The sequence below is a fragment of the Leucoraja erinacea genome, chromosome 29, assembly GCF_028641065.1.
Source record: "Leucoraja erinacea ecotype New England chromosome 29, Leri_hhj_1, whole genome shotgun sequence".
NCBI classification, from domain to species: Eukaryota; Metazoa; Chordata; class Chondrichthyes; order Rajiformes; family Rajidae; genus Leucoraja; species Leucoraja erinaceus.
This window is the reverse complement of record NC_073405.1, coordinates 11,728,773-11,751,791: the sequence shown is the minus strand read 5'-3', so window position 1 is coordinate 11,751,791 and position 23,019 is coordinate 11,728,773. Positions and strand designations below refer to the sequence as shown.

The following is a 23,019-nucleotide window of genomic DNA, read 5'->3' as shown; positions in this document are numbered from 1 at the left end:
CAACAAAAACTCATATGTCATGCTGTTATTCATCGATTACAACTCGGCATTTAACACAATCATCCCCTCCAAGCTGGTTACCAAACTCGCAGAACTGGGTCTCTGCGCATCCCTATGCAATTGGATCCTCGACTTCCTCATCCACAGACCACAGTCTGTTCGTATTGGTGGAAATGTGTCAGCCTCGATAATAATCAGCGGGGGAGAACCTCAAGGCTGCATACTCAGCCCCCTGCTGTACTCACTCTATACTCATGACTTCAGGTAGAAGGTACAGGAGCCTGAAGACTGCAACAACCAGGTTCAGGAATAGCTACTTCCCCACAGCCATCAGGCTATTAAACCTGGCTCAGACAAAACTCTGATCATTAATAACCCATTATCTGTTATTTGCACTTCATCAGTCTATTTATTCATGTGTTTATATATTTATACAATGGTATATGGACACACTGATCTGTTTTGTGGTAAATGCCTGCTATGTTCTGTGTGCTGAAGCAAAGCAAGAATTTCATTGTCCTATCAGGAACACATGACAATAAACTCACTTGAACTTGAACATTTCAGTGCATCGAATTCTTGTGTTGCAAATCGCTGTCACCTGGATAGTTCCCTGCTGGATAATACGCCTTGCTGCTTCATTTTTGCATTACCTGGGGACGATGCTCTTCTGTTGCGTTATTTCTTTACCTGGGGTCAAAGCTTTGCTGTTGCATTTTGCTCTTCCGGGAAATAATGCCCTTCTACTGCATGTTTGCATCATCTGGGGGGCAATTCTTGCTTTTCTGCTACGTATTTTGCATTACCTGGGGTGATTGCTTTGCAGTTGTATTTCTTATTTTACCCACGGGCGGTGTATTCCTGCTGTATTTCTGCATTACCTGGGAGAGGGGGGGGGGGCTTTGTTTTGTTTTGCTGCTGCACCCAACCCTGCCTTGGCCACCAAAGACCATTTGCTCTATGATCTCTGCTGGCCACTGCTCGCTGCAGCGGTGGGACTACAATTCCCGGCGTGCACGGCGGCTGTCGCGCACGCGCGGTGAGGCGGCGGTCGGGACCGGAGCCGGAGCCGGAGCCACGGGGCGGGAGCGCGGCCCGGGGTAAGTGAGCGGCGTGGGGCGGGCAGGAGAGAAAGCGAGCCGGGCCAGGTCCAGGTCCAGGGCCAGCCCGGGGGAAGTGAGAGGGAGGGAGGGAGCCCCGCAGTCCGGGCGGTGGAGGGAGGAAGGGAGGGAGGGTTGTGAGGAGCGGCAGGCCTTGACCCCGCTCCCCGGGGAGGGAGAGAGCTCCCCCAGGGCCCAGGAGCCTCGGCCTCAGCTTCAGCCGGAGGGTGGGGAGACGGGGGGGTTTGTCGGATGCAGAGATACTCGGGGATAAGGGTGGCGCTGACTGACCCCCGTGAGGGTGAGGAGCAAGGGTACAGTGAGGATGGAACAGGCAAAACCCTCTGGGGGGTGGAGGGTCGGATACAGAGACTCCCAGGGTGGAAGGTGGAGGTGAGAACCAGTGAGGGCGGTGCTGTCAGAGCCCCCTCGGATGTGAGCGGTAGTGAGGGTGGTACAGACCGAGCTCTCCTGGGGGTGGGGATTGAAGGGTGCAGTGAGGGTGCAGCAAGCAGAACTGCCACTTCTTCTTCTTCTGTATGGCGTGCACAGCCTAAAGTTGTCGGACAACTTGTTCTATTTGATCTTATTTGATTGTGCACGCCGGGTTGATTGCATTTGTCGAAACAGGGCGGACCACGTAAAGGTTGCAATCTCCCACCCCAGAACTACCACTGAGAAGGGATATGCATGCCCACGGAGTGTGATGGTGGATTCTGGTCGGTTGCCTGTACAGTGTGATTCTGTCAGACTGTTGCTAGCCTGTGCGACTGCTTTGCCAATTTCCACCCCAGCCCTAAATGTTTGTGCAGAGGACTTTATTATGGTGACTGTGCTGTGAATGATTTTCCCTTATTCATGTTGGTGCTTCGTTTCATCAGTTTTATCCATATACTATTTTAACATAACAGTAAAGATTAAATGGAGTGTTTGCAATTTTGCAGTCAAGGACATTTAAGAGACAATTGCATTGAGTTGCATATATAGACCAGACAGGGTGAAGGTGATATTTTCCCCTGATGAGCATTTGTGAATTTGTTTTGCATTATTTATATATCATTCAGATTACAGTGTACGATATAAATGGAGCAGGGCATGTGGCTCCAGAAGCCAAGAAAATAAAAAATATTAAAACAAGTATCATCTTGTCATTTTATGTTAGGTTGGTGATGCAGGTTTTCCAGCATGGCTAAGTCTGTCCCATCACATAAACTTGATGGATTAGGCAGAATTGAAGCCCACTGTTGCACACCTGCTTCTGTTGGAATAAATAGAACAATGGGAGAAACATTGATTGAAAGATACAGCATGGAAACGGGCCCTTCAGCCATGTTGACGATCGATCACCTGTTTACCCTAGTTCTATGTTATCCCACCTTATCCACTCCCTCCGCATAAGGGGCAATTTACAGAGGCCAATTAAGCTACAAACCCACATGTCTTGTGGAGGAAAAAGGAGCACCCGGAGGAAACCCACATGTTCACAGACTCCACGCAGACAGCAAATGAGGTTGGGATTGAACCAGGTTTCTGGTGCCATGAGGCAGCAGTTCAACCCGCTGTGCAATTGTGGCGCAGGGGAATATGGGGAAATAACAAAAATAAGGGGAATAATTACCATTACCTTGTCTAAAGGAGAAATTGATTATCACAGTTGTCTGAACAAATAAGCATGACTTATCTACAACATTCTGGCAATATTGCAGCAAGGAGATCACAAAGGTAATCGATATGGGTTATCTGATATAACAACTATAATCTGATTATAACTAAAACATGTAGACCTGAGGATAGCTTGAATGTTCAGGGAGTGGAAGCTCATGCTGTTGAAGGTCTCGGACCTGATTTCACTGCCCACAAGGGATGCAGTCAGTGGCAGTCTGCTCCATGAGAGTCCCTCCAATGCTTGAGGACCGTGAGCTCCTGCATCAGATGCTGCCTTGAATAAAGGAGAAATGTAAAAACCAGGAACTGCAGTTGCTGGTTTACCAAAAAAAACACAAAATGCTGAGGATTTCAACGAGTCAGGCAATGTCCCTGGAGAATATGGATTGCTCAGTTTAGAGATACTGCGCGGTAACAGGCTCTTCGGCCCTCCCTTGCCGACCAGTGAACCCCGCACACTTGTTCCATCCTATACACTAGGGACAATTTGCAATCTTTTCCAAAGCCAAATAGCTTATTAATCTGCATGTCTTTGACGTGTGAGAGGAAACCGGAGAACCGGGGAATACCTACGAGGTCAAGAGGAGACCGTACAAACTCCGTACAGACGGAACCCGTAGTAAGGATCGAACCCGGGTCTCTGGTGCTGTCAGGCAGCGACTACCACTTCGCCACGTGCCGCCCCAAAGGGGTAGGTGAAGTTTTGTGTTGAGATTCTTCTTCAGAACGAAGGGGGGGGGTGTTGGGGAAAGAAAGCTGGAAGAGAGGAAAGGCAGGACAATGTGGCAGGTAATAAGTGAACACAGGCGAGGGGTGAGGTGGACAAAGACCAAAGGTCTTCAAAACATCACCTATCCATGTTCTCCAAAGATGCTGTCTGACTCACTGAGTTACTCTTGCACATTGTATATTTAAAAATGGAAATGTCAGCTCTCTTTTTAGATATAAAACTATAGTTGGTTCCATTATGCAACAGTAAACAAAGAGATGGTGCAAATATATGAAACCACAGTCTGTAAGAAACCTGGTGCATGCAAGTTAGTAGTTCACTTGAGCGAGACAGGCAGTGACAATATTGTTCCTTGCAGTTTCTAAATACATGACCATAATCATATTGAAAGGAGATAAGCGAGTCATTAGATCTGTAAACTATTTTTGATCGCAGACATCGTTTATCCTTAGCTTCACTCTCTGCTATCACACACATTATTAACACATGTTGTACTTTGAAGTGTCTTTGTTGCTTACAGGGTGGAGTTGCCCTTTGTACCCAAATGCTATGACGTACAAAAGGAGTTATTGATTGCCTTTGTGACCTCTTTGCTGCAATATTGTGGGAATGTTGCAACAAGTTGAAGATTACTTCTGTTTATATGTTCAGGCTAAAACCCAAGTTCAGTGTTTTCATAGTGTTGGTTTGGACAGTGGAATGCCCATGTCCTTCTAATCCATGGCCAGCAGAACAAAGAGCAGCATGGAGTGGAAACAAAATATTGACATCTGTCCACCTCATACTGCTTTGCTTAACAAGTAAGCATGAGACGGGTATACTGGCCTCAATGTAGATACAAGGAACTGCAGATGCTGGTTTCCAATAAAAACCACAAAGTGCTGGAGTAACTTAGAGGGTCAGGCAGCATGTCAGAAGGGCATGGATAGGTGAACAATTAGTGTCAGGACCCTTCTTCAGACTAGGGGGGGGGGGGGGGGGGGGGGGGGGGGGGGGGGGGGGGGGGGGGGGGAGGGGGGAAGTGGAAGAGTTGGGAATGAGGGGCGAGGAAGGGACAATGCCTGGCGGAGACATGTGAGGGGAGTTTTTGATTGACAGAAGAGTGGAGGAAGACCAGAGATGAAAGGAGACAAAAGGATGTAAGATAAGGAGAGAAGAGTTGTAAGATAAAGTCTTATAAACATCAGAGATAATATGTTAATACAAAGCAATTATTACACCTAATATCCTATTTATTTAATAAAACCTGTATTTCATATGTAGATCTTTGGATTGGTAACTCTTAACTTTGTTGCAAGTATTACGGTTATTAATTTATTGGTTTTTAAATTATGTTTATCCTTGTGCATTGTGTGTACAAGCCTGTTACGATGCCACAAGGAAGGATTTTATTGTACCATCGTAGGTACATATGACAATTAAACACTCTTGTCTCTCGTGACTCTTGAGATGCATTGCATTTTATAATTATTTGCAAACATCTGCAGTTTGGGTTTGAATTTTTCATTAATCATTCCAGCTTGCCTTTCATCATTCTATCCAACTTTCCCATTCATTCTATTATTAGCTGATGTGGATGCAAACCCCTGTTGTTTGAGTTACATTATTAACTTTCATGACATTTCTGTAAAATCAGTCAAATCAGGCTGTTCATTTTCAGATTTCCTATGAAGTCTTCAAACCAAAATCTTAACTCTTTTTTTTTTTTTTCCCACGGTGACCTGTCTGGCTGAATATTTCCAGTATGATCTATTTTGGCTTAGACTTGTAGCATTAATTAATTGAAAGATACAGCTTGCAAAAACAGCCACATCAAGTCCACATCTGCAAACGATCACCCATTTCTCACTAGTTTTATATTGCCCCACTTTCTCATCCACTCCCTACACATTAGGGGCAATTTATAGAGGCCAATTAACCTACAAACCCACGTGTTTTGGGGATGTGGGAATAAACCGAGGGAATGCTGTCATAGGGAGTACGTGTAAGCTCCACACAGACAGCATACAAGGTCAGGATCAAATCCAGATCTCTGGTACTGTGAGGCACCAGCTCTACTAACCCTAAAGCATCTGCAGTTCTTTTTATTTCCAACGCCATTTCTATCTATTAAGACGAGGACCAACTTTATAAAGTCTTTATCTACAAAAATCCTTTCCTTCATCTTGTTTGCATATTCAGAAACACTCTTTCCTCTTAATTCATTGAATACATTTGCATATCTTGCCCAGACAATTTAGTAGCTTTCACTTCTTCAGTTCTTGAGTCAGCTGCTAATTTTATATGTTCTGTCCATTTATTTACTTCATCTACAATAGTGATTAGACTCTCAGAAGTGTTTGATTAAATCCAAAGCACATTGGGTCATGAAAGGACCTTTATAAATGCTAATTATTCTTATCTGTTGTATAACTCTAGTTTAAAAACTAGCATTTGATGTTTCAATGGAAACATAAAGTCAAACAGCACAGAAACATGCCCTTCAGCCAAACTCATCCATTCTGACCAAGATGCCCCAACTAAGCTAGTCCCGTTTGGCACATATTCCATGGAACGTTTCCTATCCATGTACATGTTATTGTACCTGCTTCAACTACCTCCTCTGGCATCTTGCATGCACCTTGCTCCCCCCCCCCCCCCCCCCCCCCCCCCCCCCCCCCCCCCCCCCCCCCCCACCCCCCCCCCCCCCCCCCCCCCCCCCCCCCAACATCTGTGTGAAACTTTTACCACGCATGTTCCCACTGAAGCCCTTTCACCCTAAAACCCATGCCCTCGAGTCCTGGCAACATCCGTGTAAATCTTTTCTGCACTCTTCAAGAGACAGACACAAGGAACTGCAAATGCTGGAATTTTGTATAGCACAAGCAAGTACTGAATGGGTCATGCTGCATCTCTAGAGGACATGGATAGGCAATGTTTTGGGTCGGGACTCTTCAGACTTGAGATTTACAGCATTGCTGGGGAAGTGCAATTTTTGATAGAAATACTGCCTACAGATACAGATCTACTATCATGACATTTATTAGAAGGAATAGCTGAGCAATAAATATGACCCAAGTATGTAGTTATTTCACTATTGTGTTCATTTTTAAACCTAGAAATGTCCGGGCTTGCATTGGAGTTTGTAAAATATTTATATAACTTGGGTGTAGTCATGTTAATTTCTCCCCTCACCTCGCATATATTTTGAAGTATCTTCTTCCTGCAGTAGCCTCCATTTTCAACCACTGCTATGTTGTAACCACAAAGAATAAAACAAAGCTTCAGTATTGTTGAATAGGAAATGCGGCCTTGGACCAAGTTCGCTCACGGCCGCTGGTTAGAGAAGTACAACAAAAGTAATTGTATACCGACTGGAAACTTGCTGTGTAGCGTACAAATTGAAATGGGACGTGTGGGGAAGTCCCCAGACCTTTCTTTAACCACAAAAAAATTCTCAGTATTTTGCAGAACCCCCCCCCCCCCAGATATCAGTGACCGTATTTCCAAACATTATTTATTTAATATAAACAGTTTTAAAAGTTTTTATTTCCAAACATTATTTATTTAATATACACACGGCCTCTGTTATCAGACTTCTGAACTGTGCTCCCATAGCAAAGGTGTAGTCTCAATCCTACAGCCTACTTATTATGAACATTGGACTTTTTATCTGCAACATTAATACTGCAATGCTGGAAACTATATTGGGAGAGGGAAAGTTTAATGGACATGTGCGGGGCAAGTTTACACAGCGTGGTGGAGGCCTGGAATGCACTGCCAGGGGTGGTGGTGGGGGCAGATACGTTAGTGCCTTTTATGAGGCATTTGGATAGGCACATAGAAATACAGGGAATGGAGTGATATGGATCATGTACAGGCAGATGAAATCAGTTTAACTTGGCATCACGTTCGGCACAAACATCATATTCTGCACTCTGACATTTTTCTCCTTATACTACCTGTAGTACTTGTGTATTGGTAAATTAATCTCTGTATAGTATCATCTGATTTAAATTGGACAGTACACAAACAAAAGCTTTTCACTGTATTCAAGATTGAAGAGAGTTTATTGTCATGTGTCCCTGATAGGACAATGAAATTCTTGCTTTGCTTCAGCACAACAGAACATAGTAGGCATGATTACAGAACAGATCAGTGTGTCCATATACCATTATATAAATATATACACACATGAATAAATAAACTGATGAAGTGCAAATAACAGATAATTGGTTATTAATGTTCAGAGTTTTGTCTGAGCCAAGTTTAATAGCCTGATGGCTGTGGGGAAGTAGCTATTCCTGAACCTGGTCGTTGCAGTCTTCAGGCTCCTGTACCTTCTACCGGAAGCTAGCAGGGAGGTGAGTGTGTGGCCAGGATGGTGTGGGTCCTTGATGATACTGCCAGCCTTTTTGAGGCAGCGACTGCGATAGATCTCAATGGAAGGGAGGTCAGAGCCGATGATGGACTGAGCAGTGTTTACTACTTTTTGTAGTCTTTTCCTCTCCAGGGCGCTCAAGTTGCCGAACCAAGCCACGATTCAACCGATCAGCATGCTCTCTACTGTGCACCTGTAGAAGTTAGAGAGAGTCCTCCTTGACAAACCGACTCTCCGTAATCTTCTCAGGAAGTAAAGGCGCTGATGTGCTTTCTTAATAATTGCATCAGTGTTCTCGGACCAGGAAAGATCTTCAGAGTTGTGCACGCCCAGGAATTTGAAGCCAGTATACGTGACAATAATAAGCCAATGCCGAATAGCATTCCACCCATCTAAGAGCATTGGCATCATCAGCATGCAAACTTTCTGGATCACCTGTGGCTTAATGTACATAGTTTGCACTTGATTCACCTGCCAATTGAATAGCACAGAGCATGTGAGCATTGCTTGCATACATTTATTGCCCAGATGGCTCCCAAGTTGGAGTATTTGAGTTCCACCTCCCCAGTTTTACAGCAGGGTGCTGTTCCTGAGAACTGTTTGTAACCCAAATAGTTCACATTGAAAATCCGGCCTCAAAGAAGTTCCCACATGGCAGCAGATGCCTTGTGGTAGTTGGCATATCAATAGACAATAGGTGCAGGAGTAAGCCATTCTGCCCTTCAAGCGAGCACCGCCATTCATGGTGATCATGGCTGATCATCCACAATCAGTACCCAGTTCTGCCTTCTTCCCAAATGCTCCTGCCTGACTCCGCTATCTTTAAGAGCCCTATCAAGCTCTCTCTTGAAAGTATCCTTTCCATCGGTCACCCATATGCTCGTTGGTATGTATGGGCTGTACATAAGTCAGGTATTCATATACTGGAAAGGAGCCTTTATTGAGTAAGTGTTTTTGGTAGGTTAGTCATTGGTCAAAGGATGATGTCCAAGTTATAGAAAGGATTTCATTTTTAAGCGGTTGCTGTGAATTGTTTGATTGAAAAATATAGATGAAACCAGACCCTCCGCTCACTGAATCCATGTCAACCCATTTATACTAGTTCTGTATCGCAATTTCTCATCCACACCCTAAACACAGTGGGCAATTTGCAGAGGATCAATTAATCTACAAATTTGCACATTTTAGGGCGTGGGAGGAAACCGGCACATCTGGAGAAACCCCATTGCTCACAGGGAGAACGTGCGAACTTCACAAACAGCACCTGTAGTCAGGATTGAACCCGATTCTCAGGCGCTGTGAGGCAGCAGCTCTACCAGCTGGGCCACTGTGCTAAAGATATTACAATTGTTTAAGTGAAAACAATTGTTGTCGCCACCATCTCAAGCAGCATTTGCTGTAAATTGGATGTCTGTAATATGGTTTCTTACTGTGATCTGGTCCCAATTAGCTGATGTTTTACAGATTATAAAGGAAAAATGCCAGAAGCGTTCCCTAAAAGAAGGCATTGGTTTTTGTATCTCCTCAAGCAGATCCAGGGAATCATCTCATGATCTTTCTGAATAAAAAAAGGTTTAAACGGATATGGGCAAGACACAGGCAAATGGGACTAAGTTAAATGGGGCTTCTTGGTCGGCAAGGATAGGTTGGGCTGATGGGCTTGTTTCTGTGCTGTACCATTCTAACAGACCACTTATGAACTCATGCAGATGAGGTTTTTTCTTACGTCTGAAGTCTGAGTCTCGACCCGAAATGTCACCCATTCCTTCTCTCCAGAGATGCTGCCTGTCCTGCTGAGTTACTCCAGCATTTTGTGTCTACCTTTTTGTTTTACTAGCTGACCAAAATGAAATGATTGCAGATATAGGGAACTGCAGATGCTGGTTCACAAAAAAAGTCAAAGTGCTGGAGTGACTCAGTGGTTCAGGCAGCATCTCTGGAAAATGTGGGTAGGTGACGTTTCAGTTCAGGGCCCTTGTTCATATTGATCAGACATGAAAAGGGTCCTGACTTGAACCATCACCTATCCATGTTCCCCAGAGATGCTGCCTGACCTGCTGAGTTAATCCAGTGTTACTACGTGTCTTTAAATGAAGTGATTGGTTTCTTATAACAATTTTTTGGAATTCTTCAGGGAAACTCTGGTCAGTTATTTGAATTGGTTTCTTGCACTTAGTTGGGTATTTCACACAATCAATAAAACAGAATACAACGAGGAAATGCCCCTCCCAAGGATTTCCCTAAACTTGTTGCTGGATTTCCCCTTGTTTTTATTCACATGGTACATTCCATTGTAATTAGTCAAGAAAATCTGAACGTTATAAATAAAGGAACTAGAAAAAATCTTCTCATTCTTTGGCCAGTTGTGTGATGGACGGGCTGTTTGCTAGTTCCTTGTTCATTTTTATTTTCAAACTGAAAATATGTGTAAAGTTGTGCCTTCAGTAAGGCAATAAGCAAAGATCAGTTATTTTCAAGTTAAAACCCATTTATTGACAGACTCCAGCAATGGTGAATGGGATTTATTTACGTAGAAAGGTAGGTGAATGCTATGTTTTTTGTATCTAAAAAAAGTTACAGCTTGTTTGGTGTATGAAGGAACTGCAGATGCTGGTTTACACCGAGGATAGCCACATAATGCTGGAGTAACTCAGCGGAGAAAGCAACATCTCTGAAGAAGAGGAATTGGTGATGTTTCAGGTCGTGACAGTTCTTCAAACTGAGAATCATGGGAGAGGTAAACTAGAGGTATGAAAAGGTGCAAATAACAAATGAAAGAATGAAAGAAAGGTATGAAAATAACAAATCAAAGCAAGCAACGATGATCAAGGAGAGGTAGAGCCCACAATGGTGCATTGTTGGCAGTGGATAGAGTGATAACTAGTAGAACAGTGCAACTAAGCAGGACAACTAGGGTGGGGGAGAGAGAGGGAATACAAGGATTACTTGTAATTAGAAAAATCAATATCTTACTGCTAAATTGTAAGCTGCCTAAGCGAAATATGAGCTGCTGTTTAGCCAATTTGTGTTTGACCTCAATCTGACAGTGGAGGAGGGCCAGGACAGAAATGTCATCATGAGAAGGGGAGTTAAAGTGTTTGCCAATCAAGGCGATCATTTAGCTGAACACCTCCGCTCAGTCCACCTTGGCGTGAGGAGATCTCTTAGGCCAAGGTGGACTGAGCTGAGCGGAGGTGTTCATCGAAATGATCGCGCAGCCTGCGCTTGGTCTGACCGATTTATGGGAGTCCACACCTAGAATAGCGGATACAGTAGATGAGGTTGGAGGAGGTGCAAGTGAATCACTGCTGCACCTGAAAGGACTGTCGGGATCCCTGGATGGGGTAGAGGGAGGAGGTATTGGGACGTGTTGAATCTGTGATTGCAGGAGAAAGTACCCGGGGAGGGGGTGGTTTGGGTGAGAAGGGATGAGAAAACCAGAAAGTTGCAGTTTGAACTGTTTCTGTGGAAAACGGAAAGTGAAAGCTTATTTGGCGTTTGCTAATAACCTAGATATACCTGTTAAACAAAATGTTCTCAGCCAAAGAGGCTAGATAGGTGATGTTAATAAGATCGCCGAAAAAAATGGGAGTGGAATTTGGGGTTCAAATGTTGTGATTCTCAACACAATGTAAGTAAGGTATGCTTTTAACGTGTTTAAAATTGTCTCTAAGGTTAATACACAGAAAGTGAAAGAATCAAAATGTATGCAAATTGCTGTTTAATGAATCACTTATAAGAAACTCCCTTCAGTAAAAGGATATAGGGAATCTGCCACCAGAAAGGCCCTTAAAATAATTGCTTCAGCATATTTGGACATTCATCATTAATATTTACCTAGTGTACGTTATTGCTCTGTACCTAATAGGAGATTTTAGTTATATAACAAGGTAGTTTAGAAATAATGAGGATATACTTACCAATAAATGCTAGATTCTCTAAGAGAGTCAAGAGTATTTAAATGTCATATGTACGGACATTGGAACAATGAAATTCTTACTTGTAGCAACTTAACGCAATACACACAAATATATATAATAATTGTTTAACATAATTAAATTACTAACAGCAATACTGTGCAACTAAAGACAGTCGATCCATGGAAGTTCAATGTTGTTGAGGTAATGTTGTACAGTGTTCAAGAACCTGTTTGTCGCTGGGATGAAGCTGTTCTAGAACCTGGTGATCATGGTTTTCAGACTCCTGTACCTTATTCCTGACAGTAGAAGTGAAATGAAAGCGTGGCCAGGATGATGTTGGTTCTTGATTATAGAGGCTGCCTTTTTAAGGCGGAACTGGCTATGGATCCTATTTTGATGGAGAGGAAGTCAGTACCTGTGGTCAATCAGTGTCGACTATTCTATGTAGCCTCGTTTGTCCCTGGGTTTTTTGGAGTAACAATGTACATGCGTGTTTTATGCATGTTTAAGTTATGAATTATTAAATTATTCATTTTTTAAATAACTAGCTTGTTCCTTTAATAATAAAACTTGATTTACGTAACCCCAGCCTAAAAAGTGAGGTGGACACAAAATGCTGGAGTAACTCAGTGGGACAGGCCTTATCTCTGGAGAGAAGGAACGGGTGGCGTTTTGGGTCGAGATTCTTCTTCAGACTGAAGTCTCGACCCAAAACGTCACCCATTCCTTCTCTCCAGAGATGCTGCCTGTCTCGCTCAGTTACTCCGGCATTTTGTGTCTACCTTTGATTTTTACCAGCATCTGCAGTTCTTTCCTATGCTAAATGGTGAGGTGCCTGTATTTGCGCACAACCCTCTGCCGATGTCTGTTCAATTGTCTGATGTCTTTCCAGAGGATAAAGACCAAATGAACTCTACAGTATACAAGAGGTTCTATGTAATAGTACGTCTTGCTTACTTGTACTCTTTATTCTTTGAGTCCATAATTAGTATCTTCTACGTCATGCATGAGAGAAGAGGATAAAACATAGAAAATAGGTGCAGGAGTAGGCCATTCGGCCCTTCGAGCCTGCACCGCCATTCGATATGATCATGGCTGATCATCCATCTCAGTATCCCATCCCTGCCTTCTCTCCATACCCCCTGATCCCTTTAGCCACAAGGGCCACATCTAACTCCCTCTTAAATATAGCCAAAGAACTGGCCTCAACTACCTTCTGTGGCAGAGAATTCCACAGATTCACCACTCTCTGTGTAAAAAATGATTTTCTCATCTCGGTCCTAAAAGACTTCCCTCTTATCCTTAAACTGTAACCCCTAGTTCTGGACTTCCCCAACATCGGGAATAATCTTCCTGCATCTAGCCTGTCCAACCGCTTAAGAATTTTGTAAGTTTCTATAAGATCCCCCCTCAATCTTCTAAATTCTAGTGTGTACAAGCCGAGTCTACCCAGTCTTTCCTTCCCTTGTAGAATCTTTGCTTCCCTTGTAGAATCGCTCTATAATTGTTTGTCCATATTTAGCATTATTATTTTTTTCCTCCAATTTACAACATTCATGTATATTGTGTTATATGTATTGTCAGTTACACATATCGCTCACAAAAACAGGTACACACAACATTCATCAATTGACAGGTCTGCTGGTGCACAATTTCTGGAAAAACATCAGGAAGTTTACAAATGCCCTTTCATAGCTGAATAATAGAAATTGCTGGACAAACTCCTCTTGCATTATAATTATTTTTACATTAATCATTTCTTGAGATGATGCTCCGTGACACTGTCAATGACACATGGAATGGTCATGTCCAAGTCTTTTGTGGCAACTTGTTCTTGATGCAGAGGAAATATCATAATGCCAGATTCGTTAGATCCTGACCTCAGTGCCGGCGTGTCTGGAGTTTACGTGTTCTCCCTGCGTGTGGGTGCCCTCCGCATGCCCCTGTTTCCTCCCCCATACCAAAGATGTTAAAAGTTAATTGGCCTCTGTATATTGCCCATCGTGTATAGGGGAGAGTGGATGAGAAAGTGGGATAACATAGCACTAGTTTGAATGGGTGATCAATGGTCGTTGTGGACTGGGTGGGCTGCAGGATCTGGTTGCGTGCTGTATCTTTCAATTCAATTCAGATAGAAGTGGGGGGAAAAGGATACTTATCTGAGGGGTAACATTTTCACACACAGGGTGGTGGGTGTGTGGAATAAGCTGCCAGAGGCGGTAGTTCAGGCTAGGACTATCCCAATGTTTAAGAAACAGTTAGATAGGTACATGGATCTGTAGGAGGGATGTGGACCAAACACAGGCAGGTGGGCAAGCTGGGCCAGTGTGGGTAAGCTGGGCCGAAGGGCCTGTTTCCACACTGTACCAATCTATGACTCTATCTATGAACCAGTTTCTTATTTGAACCAGGTTTTAAATGCCTGTAAGTAATTGGCACAGATCAGGGAAAAGTTGGAAAGAATTGCACTTATATTGCAGTTAGTCCATGACAAAAGAATTTATGGCATATTTAAATTAAATCTTTTGGCTCTTTAATGTTGCCTCAGAGACATCTTTTGCATTTTTCCCGTTATGGGTTTAACATTTGAACCATCCTTTGGTTTTGAGATTCTTTGTACTTCATTATTTAAATGTGGCAAAGAAGGAGGATTAAAATATACCTTTTAGTACTGGGTTGCTGGCTTATTTGATGTTCCAGTAAAAGAAAGGAATATTCTATTCTCATGAGGAAACTCGCCATGGGTAATTTCTTTAAAATGCAGAAACTCAAGTTAGAGCACGAAGCTTTTGGAGTGGAGTGTCTGCCTGTATAAACAAGAAAGCCTAAACGGAGCAATTCCAGGAAAGAAAACCAAGGAAATGTTTAAATCACATATTCCAGATCACAGCGATTTAATCTCTGGAGAGCACCTGTGGAAGTGTGCTGCCTCAGGGCTCTGAAATATTGCTGCTTTTTTATCCTTTCAAAACTGCATGACAAATGAATTCAGGGAGTCATTGACACACGAAGCAAAGCATCTGTTTTCCGACTAAACCAATAATTTCTCCCGAGCCAAAGTACAGGTTACAGGATTAGTATAATCATATGCCCTAGGCTCCACACGCCACTCGCACTGTAGGCCTATCAACGCCTTTATTTGCTTGCTGAACTCCAACCCAGAATAAGTCAAATTAAACAGGGGAAGCAGAAGAGAGATAAAATACTAAAATAATAAGGTTCATTGGAGGAATTTATTTAACCAAGCCATCAGCTTGTACCTGTCAAGTGCAGGTTAGTAATGTTTTGGAAAGTACAAATGAAAATCTTCCCTTTGATAGGGAAATTTTGTTTTCCAGATGACTCCTTTTATTCAATTTAAGTTGAAAAGGAAACGCAAAGTGATGTACATGCCTTCATTTAGCAACTCTGCCGCTAATTGCTTCAGCAGTGTTGCAAATTGTTACGTGAGCGATAACTGCATAATTCTAAATTCATTCACGGCTGGAAGAAATGTAATCTGCAAATAACAGCGTACAGATATCATATGGTAGTTGAGTATTATGTGACGTAAGTTTTGTTTTCTGTTTTTCACAGAATTGTTGAGTCAGAAGAACTTTGTCGCGTGTGCAAGCAAAGTTAGTTGCTTCAAACTCCACCCTTTGTCTTGGCGAATTCTGCATTTTGCAGACTGCCAGTGAGCGTTTAATATGGCCGTGGCCTTGAAACAAGTGTTCAATAAGGACAAGACGTTCCGCCCCAAGCGCAAGTTTGAGCGGGGCACGCAGAGGTTTGAACTGCATAAGCAGGCACAAGCATCGCTGAATGCGGGCCTGGATCTGAAAGTTGCAGTTCAGCTCCCTTCCAACGAGGACCTCAATGACTGGGTGGCCGTACACGTGGTGGATTTCTTCAACCGCATTAACCTGATCTACGGAACGGTTTCCGAGTTCTGTACCGATACCACATGCCCAATAATGTCAGGTGGACCTCGGTATGAGTACAGATGGCAGGATGAGAATAAATACAGGAAGCCCACCGCACTGTCTGCGCCACAGTATATGAGTCTCCTCATGGACTGGATTGAAACCCAAGTCAACAATGAAAACATCTTTCCGACCAATGTTGGTGAGTTGGATAAATTAATTGATTCCTCTTGGTTTGCAATATGTTCTTTGTTTTAGTTTAGTTTAGAGACACAGTGAAGAAACAGGCCCTCGGGCCCACAGAGTCCCTGCCGACCAGTGTCCACTCGATACACAATCTTACACGCTATGGACAATTTTACAATTTTTTTTTACCAAAGCCACTCAACCTACAAACCTGTAAGTCTTTGCAGTGTGGGAGGAAACCGGAGCACCCGGAGAAAACCTAAGCGGTCACGGGGAGAACATACAAACTCCGTACAGACAGCGCCCGTAGTCAGGTGCGAACAGGGGTCTCTGGCGCTGTAAGGCAGCAACTCCACCACTGTGCCTTGCTGCCACTTTTTATAAGAAAACATCATGGAGAAATATGGCATAAAAGCAGACCCTTCTACCCATTAAGTCTATGCTGTATGCTACCATTTACACTAACCCTACATTAATCTAATTTTATATACTTGGTGCGTTGTCATCAATCTCCCTTGAATTCTACAACAAGGGGCTATCTAAAGTGCCCAATTAATTCATTAAGCTGCAGAATTTTGGGGTGTAGGTGGGAACCAGAGTACCCAGAGGAAACCCATGCGGTCACAGGGAGAACATGCAAACTCCACACAGTGCCCTGAGTCGGGGTTCAAACCATGTCTCTGGCGCTTTGAGGCAGTGGCTCTGCTGACTACACCACTGTGCTCCCCGGTGTCATTTATATCCAGCTAAGCAACAGGAACAGTAAGAAGAATGTTTATATATAAAGTCTTCCAAAATAAAGTCTATAATAGGCTGCAAATAAACTCTTATCAAATGTAAGTTAATGCCCAAGAAAAGTAGGAACATCTTTGTTAACAAGTATTTGGTCTGAATAAATCAACCAGATTTGCATTTTTAAGAGGTACAGCTTAGAAACTGGCCAACCGAGTCCACACTGACCATCACTCACCAGTTCACACTAGTTCCATGTTATCCCACTTTCTCGTCCATTCCCTACACACTAGCGGCAATTAACCTACAAACTCACACGTCTTTGGGATGTGGGTGGAAACCGGAGCACCCGGAAGTATTCCACGAGGTCACAGGGAGAATGTGCAAACTCCACACAGACAGCACCCGAGGTCGGGATCGACCCCGGGTCTCTGCCGTTGTGATGCAGAGGCACGACCAGCAGTGCCCCCCATATGCAGGCATTTTTTTTAATTTTGTGTGAACTTTATCATTCTTCACACTAGTTTCTATGTAAAAATCATGAATAATGCTGGGATTTGCTAAAAGAGCAACAATTGAGTTTTTAACAGCATAACAGGACATTTACCAGTACCTGACAATCTCATTTAATGTGCAGGGGCTCCAAGCCAAGAATAAAGTCAGAGATATAAAATGTCTACTAAACGAATGCCTCGACCCTCCCTTCAGAACGATTCAATTTCCCATATCCTCCATACTGCCCTTTCCACATCTGCTCAACCTGAAGCTGTGAATACGACAGAAATGCTTTTTTGGTGCCGAAATCATCCGATGACAGGATGTTTTAAATTTCAGAGAAATGGGAGACGAAGTTTAATCCAAGTTTAATCCAAGTTTAAGTTGTTGCACTTATAGGGGGGGGGGGTCAAATGTAAGGGAAGTATATTAATGGCAGAACACTAAACAATGTGGAAGTATGAAAGGATATTGGGGTCCGAGGCCAAAAGTAGCACCATAAGCTGCTAGAGTGGTAAAAGCATTTAGTATGTTTGCCTTCATCGGTTGGGGCATTGAGTATAAGAGGCAGGATGTTATGATGCAGCTTTATAGGACTTTGGTCAAACCACATTTGGAGTATTGCGTGCAGTTCTGGTCTCCATTAGAGGAAGAAGGTGGAGGCTTTAGAGAGCGTGCAGCAGAGGTTTGCCAGAATGCTGGGTCAGGGGATATTAGCCGCAAGTAGTTGTAAAACAGACTTGGATTGATTTCTCTGGCATGTCGGAAGTTGAGAGGATGGAAGTGTATAAAATTAAGAGAGACATTGATGGGTGGACAGTAAGAACCTTTTCCCAGGAGCTTCAGCTGTGGAGGAAAGCTGTGTGTACTGTAGGGAAATGTTGAATTGTTGGCACCATTCAGAGGAGCAAGAGGATTAAAATCTATTTTCCATTTCTCACCAGGAACTCCATTTCCCAGGAACTTCCAGCAAGTTTGCAAGAAGATCCTCTCTCGTCTTTTCCGTGTTTTCGTCCACGTTTACATCCACCACTTTGACCGAATCGACTTTATGAGAGCCGAGGCCCATGTTAATACTTGTTACAAACATTTTTACTACTTTGTTAAAGAGTTCAACCTTATAGACAACAAAGAATTAGTACCACTGGTATGTAACTTTCTAACTAAATTTGCTATAACGGATGCTTTGTAGATTTTAATTTGTTTAATGGGTGGTCTGGTATCTGTTCTATAAAATTTAAATGCAGCACAATAATAACTTGACAGGATAGGGGGAAGTGGCGGCTGGTGAATTGAGGGCTGTGTGTTGAGAGTGAAATGTATCAATTGATCAGCGTGTACAGTAAATCTCTGAGAACCTGCTATCCGTTGATGCAAAATCCTGATGATTTGACATCTGACTCACCGGGAACCCAGTCCCACTCTCCCTACAAACACACCACAATTTTATCCCATGCTCCCGACAGACACACCGGGACACCATCCCCATGGTTCCTGTAGACACACCAGGACCACACTGGCACAACTGGTGGAGCTGCTGCCTCACTGTGCCAGAGACTCAGATTCGATCTTGAACTTGGTTACTATCTGTATGGACTCTGCACATTCTCTATGTGACCACATGTGATTCCTCCAAGTGCTCCGGTTTCCTCCCGTGACTCAAAGGCATGCGAGTTTGTGGGTTAATTGGAATCTGGAAATTGTATCTCGTGTGTAGGGAGTGGTTGCGAAAGTGAGATAACATAGAACTAGTGCGAATGGGTGATCAATGGGTGGCATGGACTCGGTGGACCAAAGGGCCTGTTTCCATGCTGTATCTCTGAAGTAAAATTAAAACTTGCCCCCGTTCCCTCGCTGATTGTAGGCACACTGGGGCCTGTTCCCACACTGGAGTTTCGATCTCAAGCTACCTTTAGACACAGCTGGCTCACTCAAATTTATTTAACAACTGTGTAACAAATAAGAAAAGGTGACTTAATGTGTGCTGGTGTATTAAGAAAAGTCATAGTCATACAGAATGAAAACAGGCCCTTCAGCCCAGCTTGTCCATGAGAACCAAGATGTCCCATCTGAGCTAGTCCCATTTGCCTGGGTTTGCCCCGTATCGCTCTCACCCTCCCTGTCCATGTTCCTGTCCAGATAATTTTTAAATTAAGAAGGCTCTCGACCCAAAATGTCACCCATTCCTTCTCTCCTTAGATGCTGCCTGTCCCGCTGAATTACTCCGGCATTCTGTGTCTATCTTTTAAATGTTGTTATCGTGCCTGCTTCAACTGACAGCTTGTTCCAAAAAACCCACCACTCTCTGTGTTAAAAAGTTGACCTTGTCCCACTGCTGCCTCTTTAATATCGGAGCTGTGGCCGTCACTGCCTCTCCCAGGAAACTGATTCACTGCATCACTTTGAGCTCTTCCTGAGTGGAAATGCGATGTTAGCTGTCATTTCGAGAGGACGAGAATCTGAATGCAAGGATGTCATGCTGAGGCTTTACAAGGCACTGGTCAGACCACATTTGGAATATTGTGAGCAGTTTTGGGCTCCATACCTGAGAAAGAATGTGCTGATGTTAGCAGATTAGGTTAACATATGAGAATCAATTGATGGTTCTGGGTCTATAGTCGCTGGAGTTTAAAAGCATGAGGGGGGACCTCATTGAAACCTACTGAATAATGAAAAGCTTAGAGTGGATATGGAGGATATTTCCACCAGTGGGAGAATCTAGGACCTTAAGGCACAGCCTCAAAATTAAAGGAAATATCTTTAGAATGGCGATCAGGAGAAATTTCTTTATCCAGACCGTGGTGAATCTATGGAATTCCTTGTCACAGATGCTTATGGAAGCCAAGTCAATGGGTATTTTTAAAGCGAGATTGATAAGTTCTTGGATTAGTAAGGGCATCAAAGGTTACGGCAGAAGTATTAAGTTGTGAGGGAAAAATAAATCAGTCACGACCGAATAGTAGAGCAGACTCAATGAACCAAATGGCCTGATTCTGCTCATATGCCTTACGGCCTTATGAAATCAGGAGCTGCAGAGCAACAAAATGCGTGAGTGCGTGCCACCATGCTGAATTGAATCCAGATGTACAGCACATGACACTGATGATTCCAGCAGCTGGGGATATATTTTCCTGCATCAGCCTCTTGTCTTTCTATTGATAGTGACACTCTGCACTTCAGACCTGAATGCTGAAACTCTCAAGCTCCATTTCAAATAGTCTGTTTACTAATTTGTATGCACTCAGCACATTTTTGGGGTATTCTTCCTATATTATAACATAATAACTATATTACCAAGGCCAGCCCTAGTTGTTAAATCACTGGTATAGTTGTTTAGTTTAGAGATACAGCGCAAAAACAGGCCCTTCGGCCCACCGAGTCTGTGCCGACCAGCGATCCCCGTACACTAGCACTATCCTACATACACCAAGAACAATTTATAATTTTGCCAAGCCATTTAACCTTCAAAACTGGATGTCTTTGGAGTGTAGGAGGAAGCCGTAGATCCTAGAAAACACCCACGCAGGTCATGGGGAGAATGTACAAACGCCATGCATGCAGTACCCATAGTCAGGATCGAACATAGGTCTCTGGCGCTCTAAGGCAGCTACTCTACCGCTTTGCCACCATGCCTCCCTACTTCAACCAATAGGTACAGCTAGTTCTGTTATAATGCGTTTCCATGAAAGGCGAATTGGATATAACGCATTTTATAAATTAGGGAACACTATTAACATTACACCGGCCGAATTGCTTATAACTCAATTTCAATTGGGATATAAAGAACCACTTAAAAGTTAGACGTAGAAACAAAGAACTGCAAATGCTTGTTTACAATAAAAGACATAACGTACTGGAGTAACTAAGCAGGTCAGGCATCATCACTGGAGAACATGAATAAGGTGATGTTTTGGTTTGGGACCCTTCAGACATTGTGGTGGATGTGGAAAGAAATCCGGAAGAAGTTAAAAGTTACTTTGATGAAGTTTCATTGTACAATTGTTTTTTTCAGAATAGGTGATTTTCATTTGTTTTACACAAAGCCATAGATGCCTCCATGCCATCTATCCAGTATGTGTATATGTGCATGCAACATTCCAATATAATTTCAGGGTTCTGTTCTAGATCTTTTTTGATATCTTCCTTGCTTTTCAACTCTTTTTCCTTCAAAGTTGCAGGTGTTGCCTCAGCATTTCATGCCCCAGCAACAGTAAGCATGAATACCTTAAGCAAAACACAGTGCTGGAGAAACTCAACTGGTCAGGCAGCATCTGTGAAGAGAGTGGACAAGTGAACGTTTCGGATTGGGACCCTTCTTCAGACTGGTCCATTCCCTGCCCCGATGCTGTCCGACCTGCTGAGATCCTCCAGGATTTTGTGTTTTGCTCATGATTCCAACATTTGCAGTTCCTTGGATGAATATCTCGAGACCATTTACAACTTCTAATAGTTTTCTTTTTTCCATTTCTTCAACAGAAGGAGATGACCATGAGAATGTGCCATTGAAAAGTGTCATTGATCAACTGCAGAAGAAGGTGTTCCATCTCCATCGTTGTTGAAATGGAATATCATACCAAAAACAAACTTGAAGGAAAATTGGTCGTCCAATTTCAATGTTGAAATGTGAAAGATTAAAACGTCTAGATGTGGAATTTTCTCTTGATGCAGGAGGCTACAATAATTGTAGAAAATTCTTTTGGGCACCAAGGCATCTGCCTAGGACAGTTAATAGCTTACGTTTCATGACCACTGCAAATAACGTGATTCTGCGGCTATAATGGTGCAAAAGAAATGAAGAGAGAAATAGTATTGCTTTGTATAAAATTAATTGATATTTTATGCATTTCATTGTATATGAAGTGTCTTAGAATGTTTTTGATCCGTTTGATAAAGCACTATGAAAGGCAAGTACTGTCCATGACCTGAAAAATGAACAGTTCATTTATCTTGCTCACTTGCTCAACAGTTCCAGCTGATTTAATAAGGTTTGGCTTATCAAGTCAAAAGCCTGTGTAGAACAGTTTGCAACATTCCTTGCACATTGACTTCAACAGGAATTCCATATGTATTTCCCACAATGGTACAGTCACACAGTTCTCTCTTGTGGCACAAATTCTCTGAAAATATATTTTGTCCTGAATGGTACATATAATATGTGCATATTTGGTTGTTTCAACTGAAAGAAAACAGTTGGCAGACATTTTTTAAATATTTAAAGAAGAATTATATACTTTTTTACTATATTTCTTTAAATCTTTAGTGTCACTGAACGCTATAATACAGTCTAGTTTTTCAATTCCTGGGGACATCTGTGGTGAAAGGTTATTTTTTAAATTTATATCATATTTTTCTTTGTTATATCACTTGCTTCGATTTCCAACTGGCTGAAATTTGTTATTTCTGCTTTTGATTCCGTGAGAAATTTCTGCTTCTAAGATTAAAGTGTAAAATTATTGAAACATTTTAACTTCTATTTCTCATTCTTGCTGCTTCATGTTTTTTTTCAATGGTTATTCATCACAACTGTTATGGTTCTTACCTTGGAAAAAAATGTTTATCTTGCAAGTTGAACCAGGCACCGAATATTTGTTTCACAATTAATATAGATGAAGAAATTCACTTGGATCGCATACAGTTTATAGGATTTCACTGAATTGTAGCCTGGTGGTATTTGTCAGCACCACTCTGTACCAAGGTATAACCTAAGTATAAAACAGTGTTGGAGTGACTCAGTGGATTGTGGAACACAAAACAGAGCACACTACAGCGCAATAACAGGCCCTTTGGCCCACAGTGTCTGTGTCGAACATGATGTCAAGACCATCACCTATCTATATGCACATAACCCATACCCTTCCGTTCCCTGCATATCCGTATGCCTTTTCAAAAGTCTTTTAAATACCACTAATGTATCTCTTTCAACCTC

The 23,019-nt window shown here is 42.7% G+C and overlaps 1 protein-coding gene across 1 annotated transcript; it reads left to right on the top strand.

The window, feature by feature from the left end:
* The first annotated feature begins 946 nt into the window (after positions 1-946).
* mob3a (MOB kinase activator 3A) lies at positions 947-22,552 on the top strand. Its single transcript, XM_055658616.1, has 4 exons — positions 947-1,100; positions 15,352-15,882; positions 18,038-18,240; positions 21,570-22,552. The coding sequence occupies exons 2-4, from the start codon at positions 15,465-15,467 to the stop codon at positions 21,597-21,599; spliced, it is 651 nt and encodes a 216-aa protein (XP_055514591.1). The 5' UTR covers positions 947-1,100; positions 15,352-15,464; the 3' UTR covers positions 21,600-22,552.
* The last annotated feature ends 467 nt before the right edge of the window (positions 22,553-23,019 follow it).

Bases quoted from the DNA above. Each gene is read 5' to 3' on its own strand.
- mob3a (XM_055658616.1), top strand. From the start codon at position 15,465: ATGGCCGTGGCCTTGAAACAAGTGTTCAATAAGGACAAGACGTTCCGC. The intron at 15,883-18,037 runs GTGAGTTGGATA...ATTTCTCACCAG, and splicing joins CATCTTTCCGACCAATGTTG to GAACTCCATTTCCCAGGAAC. The intron at 18,241-21,569 runs GTATGTAACTTT...TTTCTTCAACAG, and splicing joins ACAAAGAATTAGTACCACTG to AAGGAGATGACCATGAGAAT.